The sequence below is a fragment of the Dermacentor albipictus genome, chromosome 3, assembly GCF_038994185.2.
Source record: "Dermacentor albipictus isolate Rhodes 1998 colony chromosome 3, USDA_Dalb.pri_finalv2, whole genome shotgun sequence".
Classification (NCBI taxonomy): domain Eukaryota; kingdom Metazoa; phylum Arthropoda; class Arachnida; order Ixodida; family Ixodidae; genus Dermacentor; species Dermacentor albipictus.
In genome coordinates, this window is record NC_091823.1 from 27,624,998 (window position 1) to 27,646,874 (window position 21,877).

The 21,877-nt window shown below is 49.7% G+C and overlaps 1 protein-coding gene across 1 annotated transcript in view; it reads right to left on the minus strand.

Annotated features, from left to right (window-relative positions):
• The window catches only part of btv (dynein cytoplasmic heavy chain beethoven), a 96,459-nt gene that overhangs the window by 65,129 nt on the left and 9,453 nt on the right, over window positions 1-21,877 (minus strand). Inside the window, exons 5-16 of the mRNA XM_070535314.1 lie at window positions 19,874-20,235; window positions 18,353-18,426; window positions 17,634-17,766; window positions 16,579-16,742; window positions 15,614-15,809; window positions 13,762-13,983; window positions 12,531-12,623; window positions 11,665-11,801; window positions 10,173-10,410; window positions 3,015-3,136; window positions 1,512-1,911; window positions 315-490 (exon numbers count right to left, since the gene is read on the minus strand). Of these exons, the coding sequence (XP_070391415.1) occupies window positions 315-490; window positions 1,512-1,911; window positions 3,015-3,136; window positions 10,173-10,410; window positions 11,665-11,801; window positions 12,531-12,623; window positions 13,762-13,983; window positions 15,614-15,809; window positions 16,579-16,742; window positions 17,634-17,766; window positions 18,353-18,426; window positions 19,874-19,942 (2,024 nt within the window). The 5' untranslated portion in view covers window positions 19,943-20,235. The remainder of the gene's footprint in view (window positions 1-314; window positions 491-1,511; window positions 1,912-3,014; window positions 3,137-10,172; window positions 10,411-11,664; window positions 11,802-12,530; window positions 12,624-13,761; window positions 13,984-15,613; window positions 15,810-16,578; window positions 16,743-17,633; window positions 17,767-18,352; window positions 18,427-19,873; window positions 20,236-21,877) is intronic.

Consider the following 21,877-nt stretch of genomic DNA (forward strand, 5'->3'; position numbering starts at 1 on the left):
AGGCATTACGCATTATGGCACCAGATTCTGTGTTCTTTTGGCGAGCGTAAGCCATTGCCTGGTGCAAATTAACTGGGATCGAATTCACAAAGCTTTCATTTCGTAAGTGCTGCTTGCCATCGGCCGGCAGCCTTCGCTTATAATACATACGCTACATCACCACTATATGGCATGCTCTCTTGCGAACATTTCCATTCTAGCTTAAGAACTATGGTGAATACGGGCCTATAATGCCGATAACACCGCGGTGATCATCTCGAATGTCCGGACCTATACGCGGCGGCGTTCGCCGGTTCGGCGAGCAAGACACTCACGCCAGCCGACTGCGTGCGTCCTGCAGCGCATCCATCTCGGCCCGCAGCTCGCCCAGGAGGTTGGCCGCCTCGTCGCCCAGTCGGGAACGTGCCTGTTCCCAGCGGGTGAGGAAGCGCTCCCGCAGCTGCTCGAAGTTCTCCAGGCGGGCCGACGCATTGGCCTTCAGCACTTCCATCTGCAGAGGTCCCGGTGTGTATAGGTTGTAAAGACCGCGTCGTTATAACGCGCAACCGCATTGTAAAAAGACAATGAGCCGCTTCTGTCACTGCCCCATCATGCCATGTACGTTGCTTCAAACTTAATTCTCTGTAAAACTTCATTTGGGCCTAGTTGGTACATAATTCTGAACTTAAACTTACAGTGCAAACACCTAAGACGAACCACAAAGGAAGACACGACACACACTGGCGCTGAGTGTGTGCCGTGTCTTCCTTTTGTGGTTCGCCTTAGGTGTTTGCCCTGTAAGTTTGAGTTAATTCTCCGGCCTGACAAAAGTATACTTAAGACGCTCGAACTCAATGACTCGGACTGAAATATGTCTCGTTTTTTGCGCCCAGACACATTGTTGATTATGCGGTGGTCCAAAGACTGAATATGGCCACGACAAAGAATGCAAGCCCCTGACTTGTAGAGTTAGGCACAGCCGACGGTCTCAAAAGCTACATCAGGTCCTGCTGTGTATTTATAAATCTGTGTCTACAGTTGCGTGTGGCCTGTCCATCCCATTCAAAGTGCCGTAACTTGCAATGCACTCATTTACCGCGCATTTGTTGCCGTGTCATCTCGGATACAGTAGTGAACCACAGCTTGCCTAACGTGCTTTAAGTGGGGGTGCCCTAAGCACCCCCTTCCCCCTTTCCTCAAGCAATTAATACCTAGTGAAGAGCAGTGGGAGGCTGCCTTGCGCAGCTCCAGGCCCGATCTTCAGGAGGCCATCCTGGAGTGGGCTGAGAGGATAGACGAGGCCTACTTCAAGTAGTTCCTCCTTCCACCCTCTATTCCATTGCCCCCTTCCCTTTAAAGAGGGATAAATAAAGTTTTTCATCATCATCATCTCTATTGCAAAACTTTCGCGCAGCCCATAGTGACGCCTCACGAAGGATTCCTGGTGCGTTGGCGTGAAAAGAACGTTAGCAAGCACGTTCTCCAAGCTGCCTCGACCGTCAAGACAGGCCTGTTACTGCCTTACGCCCCACCTGGTGCGCGACGACGTCCCTGTGCTGGTGCAATCTCTCGTCCAGGGTGTCCCACAGCTGCTGTAGCCCGTCCATGTCAGCGGGTGGCGCGCGGCGGGACCAGCGTGCCAACAGCTGCTGCTTGTCGCGAGCGGCCGAGTACGTGGTCGCAGCCCGGTCGCGGCCGGACACGGTGCGGCCGAAAGCGGCGCCCAGCTGCGCCAGTTCCTCCGCCGTCTGGGCGCTGCCGGCGAGCGCGTCCAGGGACGCCTCCAGGTAGGAGCGCACGGCGGCCGCGTCGCGTGCCACCGAGGCGCGAAGTTCGCGCACCAGTCCGGACTCGAGCTCGGAGAGAGCGAAGTCCACGTGCGAGCGCACGGGCGCGTAGCTCACCACCAGGCACTCGAAGCGCTCCTCGTCCCTGCGCAGCGTGCAGCCGCCGCCGTCATTGCGTCGTCGAGAGCTTACGGAGCCCAAAACCGAGCCATCTTTGAATGACACGAACTTGCCTTTCCGCAAAAAAGAGGTGAGGCGTGCAGACAGGACACAAGAGTAGAGAAGTGGGCAACACGGACACCGATGTTCGTGTTGTCCACTTCTCTACTCTTGTGTCCTGTCCGCACGCCTCAGCTCTTTTTTGCATAATGAATCCTTACCAACTAGCTTACCTTTCTGTCGTTCTTGCCTTTTCCGGTGAATCTTTCCTATATAGTTCTCCATTCGTTTCGTATCCGATCGGGGCTCGGTCACATTAGGAGACGTCAATTTCAGTGCATTACACTTGGCTATGCCAACGGCAGTGGATGTTACTATATGGGTGGGCACACCTGCCTTGAACACTATTATTGCGACAGCAATTATATGGACACTACAAGAAAATGTTCGCCACCGCCGTCGTCGTCGGCGTCGCCGTGGGGCTCCACATATACTCAGTTATATGTATGCTATATGCTTGTCCACGCCGTATGTGGGGGTTATATTACTACACTAATCAGTCACTGAAGCTTCTCATACCAGCTCCTTACGTTCTCGCCCACAAACAGACGTCATGAAACATAGCGTTCAAAGCGCATGCCTTTATCTCCAATCTTCTCAGACTATTAAATATTAAAAATAGAAAGCAATATAAGTGCTCAAACCCGAAAGTGGCGTAATTTTGCTAGCCCGTCTCTTAACGGGCAGCATAGTGGCTCTTGCACGTTGCACGAGGGCACCAGAAATTTTGGCGCACCCGAGTATGTCGCGTCCGCATTAGTCGGACCCGAGTGCTGTCAGAACACCGTCCAAAAGGCGCAACACTACACCTTGCTATCGCAGTGGGTACTTGCTAAACTGACATTTTTTTCTTCACGTCGCAGAGTTTCCCCAGTGCATACAGAGTAGCCAACCGGACAGTTACCCTGGCTGACCTCTCTGCCTTTCGACTCTTATTTTTCTCCATCTCGTCCACTCCAGCATCTTACGGTGTCTCCCCGGCTCTACCATTAGATCGCATGCACATGTTGGTTGTCGGCGAGCACTCACGGGAACGCTTTTCCGAACTCCTGGCACTTGGCCTTGACAGTACGAAAGCTGTTCTTCCATTCCTCCGGGGACAGCCCCTCGGCAAAGGCCTGCAGGTCCAGTGAGCTCAAGGCCACCCATTCCTGCAAGAAGTATACTATACTCGGCTCATCTTGTGCTACTGAGCGGTCACTGACGACTTCCTTGGTTTCTTCGGATCGTCAGAGCCAGAAAATGCACGATGAGCAACGCACAGTTCATTGGTATTTCTTTTGTTTGGCGAATAGGTGACGTGGCTTGCTCAATTCAGAGAAAGAAACGAGGTGCGTTACGGCAAGAAGGCAGCGCAGTTTTGTTACAGTGGCAAGAAGAAATACGGTAAACTTAGAATTAGGGGGGTGACATGCTGTCTAGGAAGGTCGTAAATACAAGAACAAGGACAGCCAAGCCACAGAGAAACGGAAGACAAGTGCAAGAAAGAATTCCGTAGGCGTGGAACGTTTCCGAGTATTGCGTAGCAAGGCCTGTTTTGGAAAATACATTGGCATCCAGCATAGGAAAGCAACCCTTAGAACCAGGCTTTGCTTTACCGCGCAGTTAACATATTGAATGTCTTCAAAGTTAATCCTTCTTGTGGAAAATTTGCAGTCTTATTTGTTCTTATGATAGAGCACCCGCGCATTCCGCTTCCTTGCTCTGTTATACATAACGTTTCGTGAACACTTTATTTTTTTTCTTGAAACCAAGCTCACACTGACTTTCTATGGGGCGCGAGGACATAATGTGGCGCCGTCTGCCGCCATATCGCCTGAATGACATATGATTTTTGATCACGTGCCGTAGAGTCTGCTTCAGCGCCGTCTCGTGCTTCGTTTTTCGTCGTACCACCGCAATATTTCGGTTGTTGGTTATAGTAGTTCAATGGAACAGCGCTTGTTATGCCATTCGATTTGAAGGTTTTATGCATACATGTATACGGTATTAGTTCGGATCTGGGCCAAGGTCGTTTCCGTGTACTATTACAAAAATACAAAGTACGCTAATTTCCACAGAAGTTTAACACTCGTTGGGTCCGGCCGGTGGTAAATCTTAAAGCGTGCATATACACGGACTAAAGAATAAATTCCATTCGCAGGAGTGGAGCTTGTCGAATACGTGACGTGACTAAATCAGCCAGTCGTGCTCTTCACACATCGACGTGTAAATCTTGTAAATCGATATCCTGTGGTTGGCTTGAACATGTGAAGGTATTTTGTCGTGAATGTTCGGAATTTATTGGTACGTTTTACTTTATTTAACTTTCTTATGCGAAGCATACTAGCCGCACAACCACGCTCTTCCTTGCTGCGCCGCGCACGACCGCTTAGCTATCATATGACGTCATAACAGCTGCAAAGCGGACGCTTAAGCTTCGCCTTCAAGAGTGGAACGCGACAGCGTTCCCGTCAACCCGCCAAGGGGTGTAAGACAATGGGCTACGGCGCAGCGACTACGCGCCTCGCATCGGACGTGGTGAGCGTCGAGCAACGCAGCGTTCGGCGCGACAACGAAATGTGCGCCTGAGCAAGCGACGCACGCCTGAGCCGACTGTTGTGCCATTACCACAAGCCCGGATCCCGAATCTGCAAGATGCAGAATCTATCCTGCGAGCGCCATAATTCTCCCTTCACAAGTCAAGATGCTGCGCCTTCGTGCGGGAGAAGCCTCGGCGGAGCAGCGTGTTTTGACGTGTCCGCGTGTGCCCGACGGCCCGGCGCCGCACCTCCCTTGCCGGGAGGTCACCGCGCGCGCGAACTTTGAACCGAGTGGCCAGCGCGGTCGCTGGTTGGACCCCTCGGACGACCGTCGTGTGCTGACTTTGTATTGGGCCGTTTGAGTGACAATGGGCCTCGGGGATTATAAAAGCAGCGACACGCCGCTCGAAAACAGGATCCGCCGACCCCACCTGGAGAGAGGGTCGCTCCCGACTGGGGTGAGATGTGTCACGCGTTTTCGCCGGACGCCGTCGTGCGAGAACAGTCGCGTTTGTGTGAGCTCTCGGCCCCAGTGCCGATCCGTTTATGTCCTGTATGATAACCTGTATATAATGTATAAAGTCCCTTTTGTTATTCTCATCGACGCCAGGCTCGGAGTCTTCGCTACCAACGCTCTGTCACGAAACGGGTGAAGAGCGCTACGGGACCACAAAGCCGTAATCGTGGTGCAGCGGTGCAAGTTCGTAACACTGGTGGCACCGGTTGGATGTCGTAACACTGGTGGCACCGGTTGGAAGTTCGTAACACTGGATGGCAGCTACGGGATTGACCGGCATCAGCTACCTCGGCGCGGTGAGTGCCTGAAGTTTACCTCAAACACCAGACTTTCTCTGACACAGGTTATAGTAGCTTAGGGAAGGATTTGGTGTTGCATTGTGATAACCTTGTGTGTTTCAAGCCTAGTAAGAGTGTTTTGAAAACCAGGGGATGCTGAGGGGGTAAAACGGGGCAGTGTGTGAAATACTTGCATATGTCTTACTAGTAGTGTTATAGTAGCGTACGGCAGGTATTTTCAAAAAGGGTAAACAGCAGGAGGACAGTGTGAACGATGGAGAAGTACAAGGTGAAGGAACTTCTCGAAATTTGTGAGGAGTTGGGCATTGAGTTGGGCTCAACCAAAAGAAAGAATGCGATCCTTGAGGTCATGAGGACCGGGGACGTAACGGCTGAGGAAGCCGCTGAGGCCTGGGCGGGTATCAATGAACGTCGGGAAAGGGAGGAGAAGGAACGTTGCGAGCAGGAGAGGAAGGAAAATGAACGACGGGAAAAGGAGGAAAGGAGAGAACAGGAACGTCGCGAAGAGGAAAAGGAGGAAAGGAGAGAACAGCAACGTCGCGAGGAGGAAAGGAGAGAACAGCAACGTCGCGAGGAGGAAAGGAGAGAACAGCAACGTCGCGAGGAGGAAAAGGAGGAAAGGAGAGAGATTCGTGAGCACGAGCTTAAAATGAAAGAGTTGGAGACCCGAAATAGCTCGCCAGCGCCTAGTCTCACTTCTAATGTTCCAAGAATACGCGATCAACTTCCACCCTTTGTCGTCGGAGAGGATATGGCCAAATACCTCGTAAAATTTGAGCACGTGTGCGAGCGAAATAGCATTGAGCGATCCCTTTGGGCACAGAATCTGTTAGCCTTGCTTCCTGGGGAGGCATCAGACGTAATCACTTGCTTATCGAAAGAGGCGTTTGAGAGCTACAGTGATGTGAAGGAAGCGCTACTGCGGAAGTACAAATTGTCGCCCGAAGCTTTCCGGCAGAGGTTCCGGTATGCAAAAAAGGGCAAGGAGTCGAATGTTGACTTCGCGTTTCGTCTAAAAGCCGACTTGGTGGAATGGCTGAAGGGCGAAGAGGTTTACGACGACCGCGACAAAATTGTCGAATGCATCGCGTTGGAGCAGTTCTACCGTTGCATTGATGAGGATGTCCGGCTCTGGCTGCAAGATAGGCTAAAGGATGTTAAGCTAAACAAGGCAGCAGAGTTAGCGGAAGAGTATTACACACGCCGCAGCTTGCACAGCAAGGCAGTGCGCGTAGAAAAAGCAGATAGAAGAGATGGGTTTTACGGGAAGCCCGACGAACGGAAGGAAATCACGCGTCGCGAGTTTCGGGAAGACGAGTCCCTTCCCAAAGAAACTGTAAGGGATGGACAGAATGCATCTCAGAATGATGACAATGGTCCGAAACAGCGAAACGAAATAACGCGTTCTTTTGAAAAACGGAAACCGTTAACCTGCTACAATTGCAAAAAGCAAGGGCACATCGCTGCAAGCTGCCCAGAGAGAATTGCTTTTGCAACGATACAGGAAACTCACAAAAACATACGTCTATTGGAGCCCTATGTGCAGGAAATTAAGGTAAACGGCAAGAAGTGCCGAGCACTGCGGGACTCTGCAGCAAGTATGGACGTTGTTCACCCGTCTTTCGTCTCCTCGAGTGATTTTACGGGAGAGTGCGTTAGGATACGGCAAGTGGCCGAGAAGGAGAGTGTCTGTTTACCGATCGCAACGGTTATCATTGAAGGAGAGTTTGGAAAACTTAACACCGAAGCCGCTGTGTCAGCCGCCCTCCCGGAGCAATTTTCCTACCTCTTCTCAAATAACTCGGAGCAGCTGCTGAGGGATCAGGGCAAATCATTCTTTGCCGACGTGGCGTACATGGCCCCCACGCGATCCAAAGCGCGCCCGCTGTCGAGGGAACTTGACTTAGCGTCGGTGAGCGAAAGGCGGTGCGGCACACGGACCGATCACGGTAACTTGAGTGGCGAGCAGTCACGGGAGAGGCAGAGCTCGGAGGCTGGCCTAGGCGAGCGGGTCCTGGAGGTGAGTGGGAGTGACGCGTGCAGTGCTAGCCGCGATAGAGACGCGACGCCGCAATTAGGCGACGCGGGCTCCACACTCGCTCCGGTTTTCGCCAGCTGGCAGGAGCAGGCTGCAGTTGAAAGGGGAACTCGGATTCGCGAGCAACAGGAAGATTGTTCACTAGCCGATCTGAGGAAGAGCGTCAAACGGGGAGTGAAAAAAAAGAGGGTTTCATTTGGCAAGGAATCTGGCTTATTGTACCGCCGCTACACGGATAAGCAGGGTCGCAAATATAAGCAGCTTCGGATTCCGCGAAAATATCACCGGGAAAAATGAATGACCTCATTTGCTTCCTCAGAAGTATGTTTTCGGTCCAAAGTGATTTCAAGGGGACCATTCTATTTGTAATTATTATTGCTGATTAATAATTGTTTCTGTTTTGTTGCGTTGTTAATTTGAAAACTGGTTGTTTGAGCCTTGTGTGCTAGATCGTACACCTGCCTCTTGTTGCAGCGGGAGAAAAAAAGGGGGAAACAATTTAGTTAGGTTGATTTGAATTATGGCCTTGTCTGGTGTTTGACGGGAGACAGAGGGCACTTGTTCGTGTTGGGTGTTGCCTTTTGCCGGTCGGTTTTGCAAGCTGCAGAACGACCAAGCGGGACCAGTGGCGAGAAGCAAGGTCTTAGGAACGACCCGAGCGGAGCTGGTCAAGGTGCCTTGGCGACGACGTGGTGAGCAGAGCTCCTGTCCTGGCGAGTCGGACCTGGGCACGTGAGGTTACCTGGCGTCCCGACACTGGACGTGAACTTGGACGAGCCTGACGAACGTGCGCGCCTGGCATCCGAGCCACGTGGAGGCAGCTCGTCTTCCCGGCGCCTTATCTGAGGGCGGGGATGCTGTTGTGCCATTACCACAAGCCCGGATCCCGAATCTGCAAGATGCAGAATCTATCCTGCGAGCGCCATAATTCTCCCTTCACAAGTCAAGATGCTGCGCCTTCGTGCGGGAGAAGCCTCGGCGGAGCAGCGTGTTTTGACGTGTCCGCGTGTGCCCGACGGCCCGGCGCCGCACCTCCCTTGCCGGGAGGTCACCGCGCGCGCGAACTTTGAACCGAGTGGCCAGCGCGGTCGCTGGTTGGACCCCTCGGACGACCGTCGTGTGCTGACTTTGTATTGGGCCGTTTGAGTGACAATGGGCCTCGGGGATTATAAAAGCAGCGACACGCCGCTCGAAAACAGGATCCGCCGACCCCACCTGGAGAGAGGGTCGCTCCCGACTGGGGTGAGATGTGTCACGCGTTTTCGCCGGACGCCGTCGTGCGAGAACAGTCGCGTTTGTGTGAGCTCTCGGCCCCAGTGCCGATCCGTTTATGTCCTGTATGATAACCTGTATATAATGTATAAAGTCCCTTTTGTTATTCTCATCGACGCCAGGCTCGGAGTCTTCGCTACCAACGCTCTGTCACGAAACGGGTGAAGAGCGCTACGGGACCACAAAGCCGTAATCGTGGTGCAGCGGTGCAAGTTCGTAACACTGGTGGCACCGGTTGGATGTCGTAACACGACGCCGACGACACCGGCTTTTCTGCGACACGAGCTCCTTAACGCTGTCGCGTTAAAATAAAGGCTAGTATGCTTCGCATCCTGGGCTTAACCTTAGCTAAGCCACAGCCATTCTTTTTACTTTCTCGGGGACAACGAAGGCACACGCGTATTTGGCGCGGTTCTGTTCAGCGAGATCGTTATCGGTCGTCGTCTACGACCATGAAATGCGGCTTCAGTGTCTGCATAATTTGATGTTGCAAGTACCTTCGTGACTCAACTTACCGAGTAATAATGCTGGTTAATAAATTACCCTAACGGCTTTCTTTAAGAGACATCGCCTGGCCTTCAGATGCAGCGCGCGCCTTTATTAGCCTGGCGCAGGAAGCGTATCGTACCGCGTAGTCATGTCTCGTTCGCATGTGCCGCAGTGCACAATAGTGTATATGATAGCTTGCAGTATTTTGTGTTTTGACTGCAACAGATGTCTGAAAAGAAAGGAAAAATGGGGGGGGGGGGGCATACTACGAAGTAAGGTGGCGAATGGTCATATTGTTGTATCGTAGTGTAAAATTTACAGAATTTTATCTTACGTGTGTATTATGCAATATAGTGAAAGCCCTCTTTATTTGTCTACTGATCAAAGAGATAACAAAAAGAGTCAAATACTTATTTTTAACTATGGCAACCATTATCACCAATTGTAACCCGGCCGCATTTTGAACGCTGACACCCTTTGCATAGACGATGTCTTGTCGCTGCATTATAAACGAACAATCCGATCAAAATAACATGAAATCCCGGCCTTGGGTGGATATATTCCACTATAAGCGCACTATAAAAAGAATTCAGGAGGCCCCGAGCAACTTTCTTTTTCAGTTCTAATACTACAGTCAGTACTGCTAAGCGACAAGCGGCAACGCTTATGAACAATTAAGATAAAATAAACCTCCTATATATTTCTGGATAAAATCACCGCGGGAAATGATGTCACATGATTCCACTTTCGACGTGAGAACGAGTGCAGCACCGACGTTTCTATTGGTGGCCCTCGCGCCCAATATGTAACGTTCATTTGGGGTTCCACCTGTGGTTCTTCGATATTGGAGCCTTTTCCAACATAATTTCCTTTTGTGTTTCGATGTGTTTGTGCATTACGTTGAATTTAGGCAAACCTTAAGAAACGATTCCCCTTACGAAATTAAGTAAGAGACGCCTAATTTAAGCGTACGACAGAGAAGTGATCGCGAACAGATGTCTGCGCAAGGAACACCCCCTTTTGCCCACTGTTTAGGCGTGTCGGCCATACCTGGAAGCGTCCCGCGGAGGCCTGGACGGAGCCGAAAAGCCGCTGCGTGCGCCTGTACAGGTCCACGAACTGGTGCGCGTTCCGGTCAACGATGACCGAAAACACGAGGCTCTGGTCCACTGCGAGGTCGTCACTGACGCCGCGAAAGTGCAGCGGCAGGGCCAGGAATCGCTTGACCTGCTGGTAGTAGCGCGAGCGTACTTCCTCCAGCGGCGGACGGAAGCACAGCTGCCCGCTCCTGCGTCGGTGTCGTTTGATGAGGGCATGTGGCAACGTACTCATTCCAGCGCGTCGTTGTACGTTAAAGTATTCCTCAAAGGGACCAGTACTCACAAAACTTCTCGCATAAACTCTAAAAGATGTTAAACTCTTAAGGATGTTTGCTTGTCCCATGGACAACAACACCCTAACCTCTAAGGCTATAAAATATGTACTGCACATGACAGCGAGCTCTAACACTACACGTGCGATGAGAAAAGACGTGGCTAAAGACTGCGTAGTAATTCTGACCACCTTGAGAGCACATAAATATCTGGCACGAGAATCGGTCAGCGACAGCTATGAAATTTTATTTAATGCACTTTTCGTGTCATCTGTCGCAGCAATTATATCATAAGAGACGCGGACGTAGGCGCTGACTAATGAACAAGCGCTCTTACGTAAGTAGAGTTTTGTGAATACAGACAGAGGGGGCATAATTCACAAAGTAATGTATTCGTAAGAAATGTATGCCAACGTCCGACCACCGTGGCTAATATTATGTTCAGTATATATCATGGTATCATATCAAATTTGCCGGCGCGAGTGCGGAATCAACTAGCGCAAAACAGGGGTAATTGAAGATCGCATGGGACAGGCCTTCACCCTGCAGTGGACATAAAGATAGACTGATGATGATGATATCATGGCTGGCCGGGGCTCATTCTTACGGACAGTCAACCACAAAAGTTCACGGACCACAGGATCTCAGAAAACGTTCGATTTCTGAGCAGCCTGTAACAGCAGTCAGCAAAACTGAACATCACAATGTGGTTCACATATACTGGTAGAGGCTGTAAATGCGAATACTAGGCTGCGTTGTGAAGCTGCGCAGATATTCAGCTTTTTCTCAGATCTCGGGTTCCGTAAAAATTTTGTGGCTGACTGTACCTCTGTAGCGCATACGAACAGCCTCGTGAACACAGGTCCTTGAAGATCTAATACTTAGACTTGGAGATTTCCTGCCGATTAGCCTGAAACGGGATGAAATGCGACGTAGTGTTTCGTGCTTTCCGATGCAACTTCGTGTTTTCTGATGTCTGTCGCTGCTATGTTGCCAAAATGTATTAATTCATGCAATGTTAAATTACTAATAGGAGGTCCCCCTGACAGTTCTTGTAACTCCGGGACCTCCTTCTGTACTAATGATGAATGATGAAATAAAAAAAAATGATGAATGGTGATGAAAAAAAGTAGTGCGCGTGGCGGAGCCTTCGTGCGCGACGTTTCGCACCTGCAGGTCAGCTCGATGCGTGTTTCGGGCAGGTACTGCAACAGCGTCTCGAGGCCACGGAGGTACTGGCACTCGAGGGCCTTGTACAGCTGCCGGTCCCAGTGGGCTCGCCAAGGGCGCACTTGTTCGGGGCTTTCCTGCGAGCATGAACCGAACTCGTGCGTGGAGATCGTTTCAAAGACCGCCGCTGGCGGCGACCTGTAGAGATTGTCTCCATGGCCGTTCTCCCTGTTCGACCACTTCACTGCGGCACTTCAGCAAGACAAACGCGTGTAGGTCAGCGTAAATGTGGCCTCTGACAAAACAGCAACTGAAACTGATACGCTATCCCAGCAGAGCAAGATAAGGAGACGTAATAACCAGAAAGGAACTGCACTGCGCGGTGAACGACTAATCACGAATTTGTATTTCTCCGAAAATGTAGCCTGTATATACATTCTCCCTGCGCTCCCCGTCACCCCCCCCCCCCCCGCCTCCATGCGCACACATGCCGCTCGAATACAAACTCCGAGCGTAAGATTGATATGCAGTCGCACTTGCCATCGAAGAAACACGTTCGCTCACATTTATGCGATGTTAGCCGATTTTGCTGTCACGTTCTTACAGCTGGGAGATCAACGAAGTTCAAAGATTCATAGAAATAAACGGGCATGCGTTACCGCACGTTACCTAGTTTTGCACCTTAAAAAGAAAAAAAAATAGGTGTAGCTCTTACGCAATATTTCTGCTGATATTGCGATGGCATTTTGCAAAAGACCCTAAAAGATTCGCTTTTGCTCGCTTCCCGGCCTTCTTTTTCTATCGTTCGTCGCTTCTCATTTTATCTCCTGTAACGATACCTTTAAAGAGGCATAGGAGCCACCCACCTGCTGCTGCGCCATGGTAGCTCTGATGTCATTGAGCACATCTTTCCAGCTTTGCTGCCGGCACACAAGGTCGAGGTCAAACAGGGACATCACCTGCGCAACATGGCCTTGTGATGACACGATGCTGCCTGCTCAAAAGAAAAGCGTGCGTATCCATGGATGTTTTCGTCGAAGTATTTCCAAAGGGCGTTCCTCTAAAGATAATTTGCTTGGCCTCACGTTGAAGGCGTGAAATTAAAACGACGCCACAGGTGGGGAGCCACTGGCTGTGGCTTTTGATTATGTCATGCGAGTCGCAATTTTGAAGCCACTGTTGCAGTTCTATGCCCTAAGCAAACCTCCATCGACGATCATGCACTGATTCACCCACGCTAACCAATTAAACACACTCGAGCCGCAGAAAAGGCGACGTTTTGGAAAGCCATCGTAACCCACTTACTTAGTTCGCGCCCACCTATGATTAATGAAGCAATCAGATTTTTTTGTCTGTGTGTGAACGGTTTACTTGGCCACACTCTGTATTCTCTGCGCCTTTGAAAATTTCAAGCACCAATGAAAAAGGATTTTGAGGAATTCAGTAGAGTGTGTGGGACAGCAACATAATTGTGCAGCAATTACCGTAATGCTGACGGGCATTGTACGAGAAAGAGAAATCACTATTATTGTAATTATTCGTTTTGGACACACATGTATCATAAACAGAGAGAGAAATTAGAGAAGAAGCAGGCTTACAACTGCCATTGACTGGGATGTAGCATCTGCTTACTCTTTGGGAAGGAGGGGATAGAAACTTAAAACACTGAAATTGAATTCATTAAGAAAGAAAGTAAAGAAGGAAGAAAGAACGCGATAGATCACAAGGACTAAAGTATAGGGTAGTGGTTTGGGCTAGTTGGCATTTCAGGATTAATGTACAATACGCTCGTCATTGTTTGCATCGTCGTCCTTGTTCTTTTGATTCGCGCTACGCATACGCTGTCTCCACTAAAGCAAAGCAACGACAAAGAATAGAGTGTGGTAGTAGGAACAGAAAGAAATCGCCGCATGTCGAACTAAATACAATGAAATTTAAACAAGAAACAAAACAAGGCTGAAGTCTCCTCACTCGCACAGAATAAATGTACTACAAACGGGCCACCAAATCATTTTTTCCTGGTCAATATATAGGAAGGGTAGCATCTAGAAATGAAGCACTGCGCACTTCCCAAGTGTGCAGAAAAAAGAAGGGTACCTTCCGGCACACTACTAGATGCAGGGCACGCAGGTGGCGGTTGCGGCCAGCCAGCCGAGCGGCCAGGGCGCGCAATCGTCCGACAAAGGCGTCCAGCGCCACAGCGTCTCCCCAAGGCACCCGCTGTCTCAGAGCGCCGGTCAACTCCTCGGCCAGTCCCAGCATGAGCGGCCGTTGGCTCGGAATCATCTGGTCAGCCACGGTGCTGTAGAAGGACGCAACCTGGGCGCAAGCGCGGCGGCGCGTTGGTTCAATGTCTGCTGCGTCGTTCGACGGCATAAGAGCAAGACCGCTCTTCGAGAAGTTCGAGATCGAGTAGCCGTGGAAGGAGATGGCAAAAGACGGACAACATTTCGCACTGCCCGGCTTTTTGCGACCTTGATTCAATGCGTCGGTGTTTCACGTTCAAAATAACCGCCACGCAACTGAACGTTCAGTAACTCCACACAAGAGAAATCGCAATTCCCAATGCTACAAGTATAGCTCGAAATACACACAAGGATCAATCAGACAGTAATTACATCAACAACGGTACAAAAAAAAATGCGTTTAGGTCAACAGTTTTAACACAGCAACTACTACTGCTGCCACTGTTATCTCGCATCTTTAAAAGCACTCCCGTTGAAAGCTTTCGCGACTTTGGCCTCAAAATGTCATCGAGTGGCACTGCAACGCATGTTATTTCACCGCCTGACGTATAACGTAGGTTAAGTCTGAATCAAGTTGTTTTAGGAGGAAGTTTTGCTCGGGCCCAACTCCAACGCGTCCTATTCAGATACATGTAAAACACAAAAAACGCTTTTCTGTGATAACCCCTGGACCGATTTTAATTCAACTTCTTGCATTCTTTTAATGCGAGGGTAAATGCCTCAGGGCATACAGGGGTATAGTATGGAGATGAATAAGGATGATTAAATGAATGAAAAAAGATTTTCTGATCTAATGAAGTCCAAGAAGGATCGATAATGTGGTCCCTGCGTCCACGCAGTGTAATCGCTAGGATTATGCGGAGAAAGTCCCGCTGCTGCCGGAGTCTCGTCGGTTTCAGTGCAGGGCAAACCCACAGCAGGTGGTGGATGTCGGCTTCAGCATTTCGCGACTTGCAGAGTGGACACTTAGGGCGAGGATATAACGGGCTAAAGTACGGCCACTTCAGAGTCACGGCAGGGGTGAGGGCAACTACGACCCGGATCAGAGAAAGTTGAATTCTAGTGACTGTTGGAAGTGGGATTTCGATTTAGGACCTGAATTTTGTTGAAAGAATTTTCGAAAATTCGAAAGTTCGAAAAAAAAATAGAAGCGCGAAGATAACAAATTAATAGCTCTCCGTCAAGAACAGATATCGCAGTTCTGTAAAGGGCATCCATTAGATCATTCAAAGCGGACAAATTCGATATGTCAATTTATATATTACGTGAATTTCTTACGTTGTCTACAAGGGTTCTGAAAAAGCTGTATTTACACAATACTGAATTTTGTGAGATTCATGTGTAACATGTCAATTTTGTCCGCTTTAGATGTACTATGAGATGCAATTCACAGAATTGTGATATCGTTTTTCATTGCTGAGTTACGAAGTTGTAAACCTGATAGTTTCAGTTTCTGAAAATTTGCGATTTCTGCCAATTTTTAGTAAAAAATTGACGACCTAAATCAAAAATTCGAAACTAACAGACACTAGAATTTACGTTGCTCTTTTAAATTCAATGAAATTCGTCAAATTTGGTGCAGTGATTGCCGAGGAAAACAAATTCTCCTTTTACATGTATTTAGATAGGAGCCCCCGAGCTAAAGCTTCCTCTTGACTCTTTAGCGTTATGGGCAGGACCACAGAGTGGTCGCCGCTAATCACCTGCTGAAGGTGTCGAGCCCGGTGTCCGAGGCGGGCCGCGGTGTCCTCGAGCTGGCGCAGCGGTCCCGGAGGCAGCCGACAGCCCAGGGCGCGCAGCTGCCTCGCTTCGGCCGCGATGGACGCCAACCGCGGGCTCAGGCTGACCCGGGGCCGGCCTCCCGCGCCCAGAACCAGGGCAGGTTCGTCCTCTTGAAGGCTGCGCTGCCAGAAAGGCTCACACTATGACGCAAACACAATTTTTACGTGCTTGCGCGCGTGCGCGTGCGTAGGTGGGTAATGGTGCGCGCCCGGCCGCTGCTTCGATGGCGACAACAGCCTCGTATTTTTGCTGTCTCTTCTACTTCGCGCATTTGTTTGGCAAGCAGGCGACGGGGCGTTGAGTGACCATCACGAAAGGCACTTTCGCTTGTTAAGCAGATAGTTCAATATGCAATGTGTGACATAATGTAATTAGTTTGAATGGTATTAGTTTAAGAAATTAGTTTAAATGGCAAGCGCGTATTTTTGACTGTTTTAACCTCAGTGTTCACCTGCAAAGTCGATAGGGGTTAGATTTTCTCCAAAATACCGGAAGCGGCTAAAAAAGTTTCGTTTTAAAAACATTTTCCACTGGTTCCTTGTTGGGACTAGCTGACCTCGGAGTACTGCCGAGCTGGACTGCCGCAGTCCCGCTCTGTGTCCTACAATTATTGTAGACCATGCTTTTTATTTTTCTAGGTGCAATTTTGCAGTCATCCAAAGACGCTGAGCGTTATCTTCCTTCACTCGTACAGATTTGTGCCAGCATGAGGTTTGGAACCCCCTGACAAACAAGTGGGCTCTTTTGGGTCGGCCACCTTCAAAGGTTTCACTTGGTTCCCAAGTTCGCTGCTTACTAGATATGAGAAACCACGCTCAAAACAGGTTTGTCGTCGGCAACGGTCATCTATATAAACGACCAATTCCGTGCCAACGACGCAGCGCACCTCGTCTTAGTGGCGATCTGCTGGGCGCTGCGGCTCCAGGCGTCCAGGCGATCCGCGGCAGCCTCCCGCGCCTCGTCGCGTGCCCTGTTCAGGTTTTGCACGAGTGGTTCCCAGGATTCGCTGCCGTCGTTGAGAAGGCTAACCACCTCCTGGGCCTCCTCCAACTGCGTGCGCGAAAGTCACGCGGATGTGTTGAAAAAGGAGGAAGGAAAGAAAAGGTGGAGAAGGAAAGGCAGGGAGGTTAACCAGCTTAGCTCAACCGGTTTGCTACCCTACACATGGGAGCGGGATGGGGGGGATGAAAGATGGGGAAGGGAGAGAGAGAGAGAGCACATAGCACAGCACACACATCGTTACTTAGAGTCCATGTGTTTTAAAAAATATATTTTTGTTGGCACTACTCTGTTCATTACTTCAATAAGGACAGACGTGAAAGCGTCAAACGTGTACCCTGTATAGCATGTCTCACTGCTGCATGAAAGAAGTAAAGATATTCATTTTGTGTATGTGTGCACGTATTGTTAAGCTTTCTCCTGCTTAACGCTCCACGTAAACTCCACAGAAAGTTTGTTGCAGCGCTGTTTTTTTTCTTATTTTAAATGGTAACTTAGTTTCAATAAACGCTCATCTGTTACTCCTGAGCTACAGTCTTGGTGTCAGATTGTCTCGGCGTCTACAATGGAGGACGCCGAGGTGGAGGAGTCACCGAGACGCGCCACTGAAGTGCACCGACTGCTTCGATCGAGGAGCGACGCTTCATTACACGCATTTTACTGCAGTCGAGGTCGAGTGTCGGGTGAAAAAAGAAAAGACAAAGGCATCTAAGAATGTGAAGGTAAGTTGATTTAACTATACATGGTGTCTTAACGTGGAAACGTCATCGGTTATAATAGTTTTAGCCACACTCACATATATCAGGCACCTTAATATGCGATCGTCGTCCGTTAACTCTTTTATCCGGAGAAAATGTTTCGCTTAAATGTTCTCGGTAAACGCGGAAGCACTCAGTCGTCAATGGCAGACAATTTCGGGCATGTAAACCGACGACGCCTCACCCTGGTGCGAAGTTCCTGCAGGCCGACTATGTCTCTGACGACTTCTGGAATTCCCTGTATGCTGCCGGAAGCTTGCTCGTACGACTTCTTCGCCTCCACCACGCACTCGCTCAGTGCTCGCAGAAGCATTTCTCTGAAAGACCGACGGGAAGAGAGTGCGACAACGGAGAGTGGCACTGATGCATCGCAGGGCTCCATGTATCATTCATGGCCTTTGTGTACGAGAATGTCGTGCGCTTATAGTATGCGAGCACATCGCTCAAGATTACCCCCGGGCTGATCCAGACCAACCGAACCGAGTTTACATGCATTTTGCCTGGCGGGTTGGGTGACTCAATACATCCTTCGCTGTCGGGAATGCAGCCAAATCCGCCTTAAACGATCCTTCGGCCTGGCCCGCTGTGTTAACACGACCACCAGATTTCGGCGTGACAAGATAAGTTGACCCGGCTTTGTCAGGTTCATGTAAACGTAGCTAATATCATCTTCACTAAAAAGAGGGAAAGAAAGCAACCCGCGATATACTGTGCTGAAGAAATGCTGCGAACTTTCACTCATGAAGGGTGAGGTGTGTTGGTAGCATTCAAAATTCCCTCACTCCCCACTACTGGTGCACTTGAAGTTCAGCGACCAAACACTTTGCACTTGATCCTACCGGGAACTTATTCTTCAAGAAGTGGACGTTATACTTAAGGAAACAATAAAACCAAAAGGTTTACCTTTCAGGAGCTAGCTGAGCTTGCACGTCGGGATGCTTAAGCAGCTCGGAGTAGGATTTGCATTCTTGCAGAAGCTGCAAAGAGAAGTGTATCTCACTTCGAGATGGACTGCCATTCGCGTAGTTCTTGTTCTTGTTCTTTTTCCCTAGTGAAATGGTGCAACCCAATCTAGGGGATGGGCCATGAATCGGGCGGTGAAATAACTGTTACCGATCTTTCTTTTTCTAAAGGAAAGTAAGGAGAAATGAAATAACTATCTTGTAAGTGGGATTTAAAATGTCTGCTATTACAGATATAACTTATCAAATGTCTAAGTATTACAGAAAAAGGTTATGCGAGCATGATAAATATTACAAAGAATTTTAGCGTGCACTTACTTTTGTCTCACGCAGAAACATGCGCAGGGCTTTACAAACGCTCCTGTGGCTGCAACCCAGTACGGTCGCCCCAAAGGAAGGAATTACTGGGCGAGTCAAATTAAAGCCAAGGTTTTGGGCGGCTTCTTCTAAAAATATTCTCCTTTGAATAATGAACCGGTGACAAGAGACAGAACACTATATACTAACAACCATCCAATTTTGCTTCTTTCACAGCAATATAAAGCGAGAAGTGAAAGAAGGAGAAGAGATAAATCTGCGATGCATGTTGCCCGCACAACTGTGAGAAGGGCACATGGCATGGCTAGTACGACACTTGTCTCGCAATAATAAATAAGCAGTCTCATTATCTAATAATCCGCCGGATTGGAAGCCAACTCACAGGTTCCTCGTTAGCAAAGCTCCCCAGCCTTATGGCCCTTATATATCGCCAGAGTCGGACAGTTTTCAAACAAAATGGTGCAAGCGAGCAGTGCACTGCCACGTGACTGCCAAATGACTTGCGCATCAAGTGGGCACGGTCAGAAAGTAGTTACTTATACGTGAGTAGAACCAGATGAAACGCAAGCGACTACGTTCTCGTTAAGGTTTCTTCGGCCCAATGTGGCTAATACATTACAGGCATTCATAGCGAGAAGGCGCGAGTTGACTGGAGTGATGAATTAACTTGATCGACGATTGACGGATTTATTTATTTATTCTTGCTTGTTAATTTAACCACAGTACAATTTATTTATTTATTTATTTATTTATTTATTTATTTATTTATTTATTTGTTTGTTTGTTTGTTTGTTTATTTATTTATTTATTTATTTATTTATCACTCTGCTGCCGCGCTTTCCACTTGTTAGACGCAGCGCTGTTGCAAAAATTTTCGGTTTCTGCCCTGCGACACCATACGTGCCATCACAATCGTGGAAACTTGGGCTCGTTGGTTCGTGATCACCGGGAAGCTAATCGCAGAGGGAACGCCCACACAAAGGAGGACAAGGCGGCACACAAAGCGCAAAAGGCGCTTTTTGCTCTTTGCGCGTCGTCTTGTCCTTCCTTCTGTGGTCGTTCCCTCTGCGCTACACAACACCCGATGATCACACGTTCCACTCCCACTCCCGATTTCGTTTAGTCGGTTCCGCGCGCGACTGACCGGTAGTCCGGTGGTGCGCAGCAGGCGCTCCCTGAGCGCGGCTGCAGCGCGGGCGGCCAGCGGGGCCATCCACTGGGTGTGCAGCGCCACGGCGGCGCGCCACTCGGGCTCGGGGTCCGACAGCCGCGGCGCCGGGGGCAGGGGCTCCCGCTCGGTGGGCGGCGCGAGGCGAACCAGCTGCTCCTGCGCCAGGCGCGCCTGCAGCGTGGCGCGGAGCCGGCCGCCCAGCACGGCGTCCGCGCTCGGACTGCGGCCGCACGCCGACAGGGCTTGGCCGAGCTCCTGCTGCACCTTGTTCAGAGGTGCGCGCCATGGGTCCAAGTCCCGCAGGAGGGTCTCCAGCCGCGCCGCCAGACCGCGCCCTGAGACGAGACGTGCGGGGCGCTAGTGAAGCCGTCCCCGCTGCAGCGGCAGACCACTCGAGTGTAGCCGGACATTTCGTCGGATAATATGAGAGATGAGTGCGCACAGAGTGTTCTTAAGCAGGAGTCGTGCTCGCACGAGCAGTTCATATATGCTATTATTATTATTTGTTTTGCACACATATACACACATACACAGGTAACAGGAAAGGGATAGCGAGGAGCAGGCTGGCAACTGCCACCGGAAGGGGCACAACGCCTGCCTACTCTTCTGAAGGGAGGCGACAGCAACACAGAAATGGAAGATAGGAAGGAGGGGAGGAAAAAGGAAAAAGGAAAGGAGAGCAACAGGACAAATCTAAATACCAAAGTAGAACACTGCAACAGGACAAATCTAAAGACTAAAGTAGAACTCTGCAGCCGGAATTAAAGTGACGCCGCGTCGAACAGCCTCCACAATTATCAACCACGTCCATGGCTAGTTCGCTATGCGGCTGATTGTGTTCTCCACGATGAGACGCCAAGTGAAGCTGCACGTAATCACCGTTTCACGTAATCACCTGCACATAATCACCGGTTCACAATATACACTACAAGGTGTTTGAACCCGCCACCTCCCATCTTGGTGGGTTTCTACGAACAACAGACACGGGGTGATAATGACGAGCATATTAAATGCGAATGCGAGTGCACTATACCAAGAAGTTATTTGGAACAAAAAGCTTTGCGAATGCTGCCCCTAGATTACAAAGTTTTTATTATAGAGAAGAAAGAAAGGCTGGGGGCTGTGAAGGCCTGCCTGCGCGTTTTAATCTTCGACTTCAAACGCGAAATCAGGGAGTCAACTCAAAACTGCGTTCTGGGAAAAAAAGAAGTGATAGAGCTAAACATAGTCTCGCGCCCTCTATTGAGGTGAAATAATGAACTTTACCTTTATAATGTGCCATCATGGATCAAGAAAGCACTGTTGAAAAGTAATGATTGGCGCAGTTCAATTTTCCTGGCAGCTCTTGTAACGCAAACAAACGATAACTAGGCAAGACCAAGTTCGCGCTTTGTTTTCTAAACTGTGTCGTAGATCGAAGCGCGACGCGTGTCCGGCGCGCGATGGGTGGAATGCTGCCTGACGGAACTGATGGAATGGTGCCTTTTACCCCATTTCTTATTGCATCCTCTCCAACGTGACAATGCTAACAAAAAAAAATTTAAATAACGTGACGAACGTCTTTGTCCAGTTATAACTCCCCAGGCCCGTGCCAAGCTTTCTTTGATGCATTATACTGCTGCTGTTATACCCTGCGCCCGTAAATGTCTCCAACGGCCCTGTACTGTCGCAAGATGTACCTTTGGGCGAGTCAGCAACGATCCGTTATTAGTTAAACGTAGCACCACAGACCAGTATCAAGAAAGTTAGCAATGCGTTCTGTCTAGCCGTAACGCTTCCCTAAATGTTTATTGGGCTTGAAGTGTCCCCTAAATTCCTCGATCTAGCTGCGTGCTGTGGCCTCCGTACTTGAACTTATTGTGCCTGTGTACACGCTTTGCTGCAACACATAGAAGGACAGTGGTAAAGAGAACCTCGAAACGCAGTTTCTCTGACTGCGTAGCAAGTGCTGCCATCCCGCGGTTCCTCGATATACCG